Raw genomic sequence first — 7,586 nt, 5'->3', positions numbered from 1 at the left:
CCTGTTCCGAACGGACCACCGACCTGGTCCTGGTCGGAGCAGACCACCGACCTGGTCCTGGTCGGAACAGACCACCGACCTGGTGCTGGTCGGAGCAGACCACCGACCTGGTCCTGGTCGGAACAGGCCACCGACCTGGTCCTGGTCGGAGAGACCACCGACCTGGTCCTGGTCGGAACAGACCACCGACCTGGTCCTGGTCGGAGCAGGCCACCGACCTGGTCCTGGTCGGAGCAGGCCACCGACCTGGTCCGGGTCCGAACGGACCACCGACCTGGTCCTGGTCGGAGCAGGCCACCGACTTGGTCCTGGTCGGAGCAGGCCACCGACCTGGTCCGGGTCCGAACGGACCACCGACCTGGTCCTGGTCTGGAGCGGACCACCGACCTGGTCCTGGTCTGGAGCAGGCCACCGACCTGGTCCTGGTCTGGAGCAGGCCACCGACTTGGTCCTGGTCCGAACGAACCGGTGTGGGCTGTGACCACTTCCTTCTCGAGAAGCGTACACGGAAAAATTGATCAGAAGACTATCTGAGTTAGGTGCAAACTATTGCTTTTTATAGTGAAAATGAGTGCTGTACAACAAGGTGAGATTGTTGTTTCATCGCGCTGTATTTCGGGTTCGACTGTGCCCTCTTTTCCACTGGTACGTTTCTCACGCCTCAACCCATATCTGACCAGTCTCACGGACAACAGGCTGCACTTCTCCTCGGATCCCTCGCTGCAAGCTCGTTGTGGGAAGAGTGAATCAGCCATAGAGTTTTTCTTTTCAACTATTCTGACTTACTGGAGAGAGACTATGGGATAGCTCTCAAGGGAGATCTCAAGGAGCATCTGTCTGTAGACTCTGTTTGGTCTGAGCAGTTGCGACACTTCTACATGCATTTCAGCTGAGCAGCCTTGCTGTTGGAGTGACAGTGGGGCGAGTCACCAGTTCAATATTCCCCCCACGCGCCGTCTCGGCGGAGCGCCGTTTGCCCTCTCTGCAGTACGGTCCGTCGCCGCTCAGCCGGCTGTCAGCACGCAGTGGCCCGCGAGGTGTGACGGGCCACGTTTGGCGGCACAAAAACCCTCCGTCCCGGCGATAAACAGGCATCACGGCACCGACACTTTTTTCACCGGGACGTCGTAAAAACGGCTAGCGTCTCAATCTGAGATAAAGGGCTTAGCGGGCGCGGAACGGACGGGCCAGAAGTGGGCTCCGTCTCGGCGCGCCGCACCGGTGCCGTCCCGGCGCGTCGGACCGACTGCGGGGCGGTAACGCGCCGACAATTGGTGGAGGGACGGCCATAAAGGACGAAAGGGGACCCTAAGCGGATCACGCCCACCCACTGACACCAGAGACGATTGCGGCAAAAAATGCCATGAATTCCGGTCAAACGGATTTGGAAATTAGATACAATCTCGATTGTCGAATTGGATCTTACTAGTAAAAGGCTTTAAACATACATATTAGAGCTAAAGGGAGCTAGAGCTAATTGATACAATTTCAGACCAATAATCGTATGAAATTTACACCTCAATATGCTCCAATTTATTTATCACATAGAAGTCGCCAAATCGGCCACACTTCAGATGACCGAAAATGGCTATTTAGTCGGTACATACCTGCTTATGTTTACAATATCCTGGCACCATTAGCAGTCGCTGAAGCTTCAAAGAATTTGGTTAGTTGTTGTAACTAGGACACGTATATTGCATTCACCTTTTCTTTAACCCTATTCCTGGCGCGGGCTCCGCCGGGACAAGAAACTGGCGGGGGGGGGGGGGCCGATTCGGCCCCCCTTCAGATATCAAAAACTACACATCGCAGCGACAAACGGCAAACGGCGTTTGATAGGTCGTTTAAAGATCTACAGCTTTTAGAAAAAACATTTTCAGATCAGGTCAATATTGAGGTCACCAGAGGTCATCAACGATAAAATGTTTTGGAACTAGTTACCTATATAACTTTTAAACTAAGAAACATAGAGACATAAAACCAATACATTTTTTGTTGCTCTCGCCGAGGCGATGCGAAATAAGTATCAGATGACCTTCACAGGTCAATTTGAAATTTGACCTGAGGTCAAGGTCAGGTCATTCATCAATGAGGTTGTGGGGTATGGTCATGCTGCATACCAAACGACGCGCCTTGACCAGGCGAGCAGTTTGGTACCACTTACAAGTCTTTAGCACCATCATGTCGTGATTTATTGACAGAAAAACGATTTATGACGTCACATGACCTCAAATTACCTTTGCCGGTGCCCCTGTCAATTAGCGGCACCAGGATCATCACCGATGAGATAATCTTCCATAATACTGAAAGAATTAGGTGGTTTTGACTCGTTTACACGAAGCAGGAGGCGTTTCAATATTTTCCCATAGGCTTGCAATGTAAAGGACACGAGTGTGGCCTGACCTCAGGTCACAGATATGAAAATTCTGAGACATACAAATTGCACATACTGGTACCCTTACTAAAACCTGAAGAGAAGAAATTGATCGGTCAAAAACTCTAGCTCTGGCGTAATTGCAAACTATTCTGAGGTGGGGTCACCAAACCGCCTCTGGTGACCTGACCTGACCTGACCCGGTAACTTTTTTTTGTCAAAATGTGCGCAATGAATGTTTAGAAAAAGTCATCGAGTATGAGCTTTCCGTCTTGCGGCGTTTGGCAATGGCACAAGAAAAACCTGAAGGGGGAGCCTTAAAGCCCCCCCCCCCCGCCAGGAATAGGGTTAATGATTGGGCATTTTAGGAGAGCTGATAGCCACAGGTCATCTAACTTACAGCTTCGACTTATAATCTGCCAGTATGTGTAAGCATGTCTGAAAGTGTGCAAGAAAAAAAAAACGGCGGTGCTTCACGCTGTCGTTTGTAGGATATTCATGAAAAAAAAAATCCTGAGAGAGTGCCAAACTTTTAATCCTGGTACGGCACGGACTCCTCTTGGCTCTTATCATAAACCAATACAGGGAGGAACCCGATCGTGAACCTGAGTACATGCTTCGTAAACATCCATAAGCTGTCACGTATATTTCGTCAGAGCCATCTCCATCACAATGACATTAGTCTGCGGGAGGACCTAGAACAGAGTGTGGTTGGATACATTGACAGCTGTCCTACGGTTATCGGCAGCCGGTGACGGACGCTCGGATGGGTCAGCTGTCAGTGACGGGAGAGCGGTCGGTCTGCGGCCTCTCAGGGGGTGGCGCGCACCTCGCAGTAGTAGCCGGCCTTCACCACCGAGTAGTCCGAGTGGAAGTCGATGGTGTACGCGCCGCTCTCGCTGAGTGCCGGGCCCTGGCGGCCGCAGTATTTGACGCCGTTAACGCGCAGCCAGTCCCAGCCGCAGCTGCTGTTGTACTCGATCTCGAACTGGCAGCAGGCGAGCGTCATCGTGTTCACGCCGGAGCCCGGGGTGATGGTGTAGGCGCAGTCCAGGTTGTTGCCGTAGTTGGAGGGGTAGCCGGGCGACTTGATGCTGTAGAGTCCGGGAGCGACAGTGTGCGAGCCGCAGGCCAGCTCCTGGGGAGTGCCGCCGGCCTGGGCCGTGATGGTGCACTGGTAGCCAGTACTTGTGACCGAGTAGTCGGAGTGGAAGGAGAGCTCCAGAGCACCCACCTTGGTGACGGACGGTCCGGCGGTGCCGCAGTACTTGGCGCCACCTACCATCAGCCAGTCGTAGTTACAGGAGGAGTGGGACTCGAGGCTGAACGCCGAACACTCCACCTTGAAGGAGGTGACGTCGGCGCCGGGCGCCAGGTTGTAGGCACAGTCGACGTTGTTGCCATAGTTGGCGGGGTAGTTGGGCGACTTGATGGTGTACGTGCCGGCGGTCAGCGTGTGGCTCCCGCAGCCTAGCTCCGAGCGGGCCGCACCCACTCCGAAGAGGATGGTCGGGTCGCTCTCCGGAGGCGGTTTGGCCACCGCGAGGCTGACAGCGGTAAACAGAACTGCGAGAGCCTTCATGGTGCTGGCTCAGAAGCTGGTCTGACAAACGACCTGCCCGGGGGCGGTTTTATCCACCCAGCGATATTGCTGTGTCATATGCACATGTGGCCAACAGGGATGTTCTTCTTCGCGCAAGAGGGTAAAGGCGGGCGGGAAGTTGAAAAGAGGAGCTGAGGCAAGCAGAACCCCGTCCGCCCACTGCACATGCTGACAAGCATTGTCGTCTTTTGATGAAGATTGCACAAGTGTTCGATGGCACATTGTGCTTTTTCATTTGAATCGAAGGTGACTTGCGTCGCACAAGCAGTGGCATTTGGAAGGCGAGTGACGAAGGTACAACGCAGATGTTAAATTTCTTTTTACACGAGGATACACTGTAGTCTAACCCTATGATAAGAAACGTTTTATCAAGATTCAGCACACATCTCATACGATGTTTCAGCTAAATTTTGACGGTTAAAAGGACCCTCCCACCTTCAAAAAATTAATGAATTGGCACAAAAGCGATGCCTCGAGGTTCAGAAAAATCAGAAATGAATATCTACCAATTTTCACCGAAAAATGTTCACTATGGTTTTCAAAATGTTAGACTTTTACTTTGGTTAATTTGTGGGATATCCGCTGTTCCTAGCGACTTCATTTGGAAGCAATAATATGGCATCCTTTAACCCTCGCCCGTAAACGGCGATCTGCCACCTTCGCCCATGCAGGGGGGGGGTTGGTGCGACCCCCCCCCCTTGGCGTTTGAAAACGGAGCGTCGTAGAGCTTAGCGGAAAAGACCAACGGATTGCTCTCGCCGAGATCTCGCGATTGGTGGTATATTTTTTGGTCCTAGGTCAACATTTGACCTACTTTTGACCGGTCAAAGGTCAAATTTTCGGAAAAATAGAATTTTTCAACTTTCCGCGGCGATTGCGGCAAAACGGTGGGAGATATCGACTTGAAATTTTCACTATCGTGTTCCTTGATCAATTCTCTATCGTTTGGTATGTATTTCGTTTCCCTAGCTCTAAAAATGGCGCGTTGGGAGCGCCGGAAGTCGGCAAGGTCACAGTCGGCGGCAGAAATTCGAAAAATCAAAATTTAAATTTTTGAAATCTGATTGTATTTTTGGATTTGGAAGGTCCATTTGCTCCCTATAGAAGCTAATATTGCTGCATATTCCCATTGAGGTGACAAGCATTAGCAAAATAGTGGTTCGGGCGCTTTTCAAAAATAGTACCGGACGCTGTTCCTCTTGTGACGTCATAGCTCCGTGACCTGACCTGACCCGGTCAAGTTTCTTATACCATATGATAGCCAATACTTGCCCCAACATGCATGGGAAGTTTCATCACGATCCATCAACCGATGTCCGTACCACCGGCAGGAAACCTCGGGCGTTGGCACTCAGTTTGTGAAAATCCGGCCGGAGGCTGTTCCCTTTGTAACGTCATAACTCCGTGACCTGACATGACCCGGTCAAATTTTTTTTTATCAAAAGATGCACAAGGTTTGCCCCATAAGGTACCCAAAATTTGGCGGCGCTGCGCGTCGCCGTTTTCGCACTATTTCCGAAAAACCTCAGGGGGGGTTGCACCAACCCCCCCCCCCCTACATGGGCGAGGGTTAACCCTCGCCCTGGCAGGGTTGATGCAACCCCCCCCTAAGGTTTTTCAAAAATAGAGTAAAAACGGCGGCGCGCAGCGCCGCAAAATTTGGCACAGTCTATGGAGCAACCTTTCTACATATGATCTGAAAATTTCAGGTCCAGGTGACCTTGGGTCAGGTCACCAGTTCAGAAAAACCGGTACAAGGTCATGGTCAAATTACAATTTGTTTTAATGCACCTGTCCAACTCACAGTTTTGAACTGATTTCCCTCGAACTTTCAGGATGTACTAAGCTGACCGAGTTGTATAACATATAGTTCGGGTTTTTTATGTCACTGACCTGAGGTCAGTAAGAGCAGAGGTCATTACGTCGTAATGTTAAGCCTATGGGAAAATATTCAATTAGGAAAATACTGGATATATCCGCTTCGTTCTATCACTTCTGTGCTTTAAAGCCACAGTACTTTACAGCATATCACTTAATGCTTCTTTATTTGGTGTACTTATCCATGGGTCAGGTCAAATGAAGTCAACTGAGGTCAAATGACGTTTTTGCCAATAACTTGGCACATATTGACGCTAGAGCTTACAAAATGATGTCTTTGTGTTCCTGGTGATCAGCCGAATCGAATGATGTGCGACATGATGCAATTTGGTTAACTTGAACTTAATCAATTAATTAAAGTTTACTTGAAAATTAGGAAAAATTTTAGGTACAATTAAGCAAGCAAAAAGTATATCATTCGACGCGCCTTGACGTGCTGAATTCATTGGTGCTTTTTTTTTGCTCTAGCTTATTTAGATCAAAAGTTATAAGCGAAAAACTTTTGGCCTTTTTTTAGCGAAATTTTTATATTTATACCCCCAAACCCCCCTAAATATTGACCTAGAGCAACCAAATTTGCACAGGGGCGAGAGCTCCAGAGGGCCCACCTACCTACCTACCAAATTTGGTGTTTCTAGGTGCCATAGAAGCCAATGGCGAGGGGGTTGCATCAACCCCCCCTGCCAGGCCGTGTTATGAAAAATGCCCTGCCAGGGCGAGGGTTAAGTGCGGCAGACGTTGCGCGCAAAGCAGTATATACCCACTGAATTCTATATATACCACCATGTGTGGACGATAGCGTTAGTATAAGGCTTAAACTCGTAAGAACTCCGCTGACGTCACAAATTCTAGGTGGCATTCAAATGCATTAGCCCCTTAGAATCTGAAAATTACAAGTTTGAAATTAGATATCTCCGAATTAAAGTAATTTTCGATGTTCTGAGGGCTAGGTACATGACTGATCCCTAATCTTTCTCAAGTGATCCTTATAAAAACATATATGTACACAAAGTATGGACTCGGGAACATACTACATGCCTCCTGTATTGTATATGCTACACCTTCCTGCAATAGAGAGATACCTAGATTCCCTGACACTAAGGGCGTTGTAAAGTTACGACAATATGCAGGGGTTGAATTATGATGTCATAAGTCAGTGATGTAACCGGAACCTAAAATGCAGTTGGCGTCACTAGTTTCAAATGATATCAAAGGTCAGGCTTGCCGGGTTTCATCTCTTTATCTTTAACTGCAGACGTTGCGAGCAATCACGAGAAAACCATTAGGTGTTACCGACTTCTCCATTTCCCCCACTTCTGCTGGACGTTATGTCTGTATGCTAGGAAATTTTCTACCAAATTCGTAAAAACATTACCAAAATTAATTTTATAAGACACCTTTCTTTGCTGAATAATTAGGTTATTTAAATATACGACTTTAGACCTGCACGGAACCGACACTTGTTGGGGTGCAAGGTAAGCGTGGCGTCTTGTCAGGAAGTCTCTGACATGCAGGTACAAGTGATCCACATCTGTTGAGTTCGACGTGACGCATAGTGTCGCCAAGATCAGCACTTCCTCCACTGAAAAGACGAGCACAAGTGGTACATTCGCGTGTCTCTTTTTGCTTGGTTCAGCGATCGCACTCCGAAGGTGGGTGTCTCATTGCTTCTCAATGACACAGCAGACAGGAGTTTCTCATAAAAGGCGGTGGCGGGGTAGCTGTGGCATT

At 49.2% G+C, this 7,586-nt stretch overlaps 1 protein-coding gene across 1 annotated transcript; it reads right to left on the bottom strand.

Moving 5' to 3' along the window:
• Positions 1-3,185: 3,185 nt before the first annotated feature.
• Positions 3,186-3,956, bottom strand: LOC122380735 (protein SpAN-like). Its single transcript, XM_043364147.1, has one exon. The coding sequence runs from the start codon at positions 3,954-3,956 to the stop codon at positions 3,186-3,188; it is 771 nt and encodes a 256-aa protein (XP_043220082.1).
• Positions 3,957-7,586: the final 3,630 nt, after the last annotated feature.

This window comes from Amphibalanus amphitrite, unplaced genomic scaffold, assembly GCF_019059575.1.
Source record: "Amphibalanus amphitrite isolate SeventyFive unplaced genomic scaffold, NRLGWU_Aamphi_draft 000105F_arrow, whole genome shotgun sequence".
Classification (NCBI taxonomy): Eukaryota; Metazoa; Arthropoda; class Thecostraca; order Balanomorpha; family Balanidae; genus Amphibalanus; species Amphibalanus amphitrite.
The sequence above is the reverse complement of the archived record's forward strand: the minus strand, read 5'-3'. Positions and strand labels throughout refer to the sequence as shown.

Excerpts from the sequence above, each read along its gene's own strand:
- LOC122380735 (XM_043364147.1), bottom strand. The coding sequence starts at position 3,956 with ATGAAGGCTCTCGCAGTTCTGTTTACCGCTGTCAGCCTCGCGGTGGCC.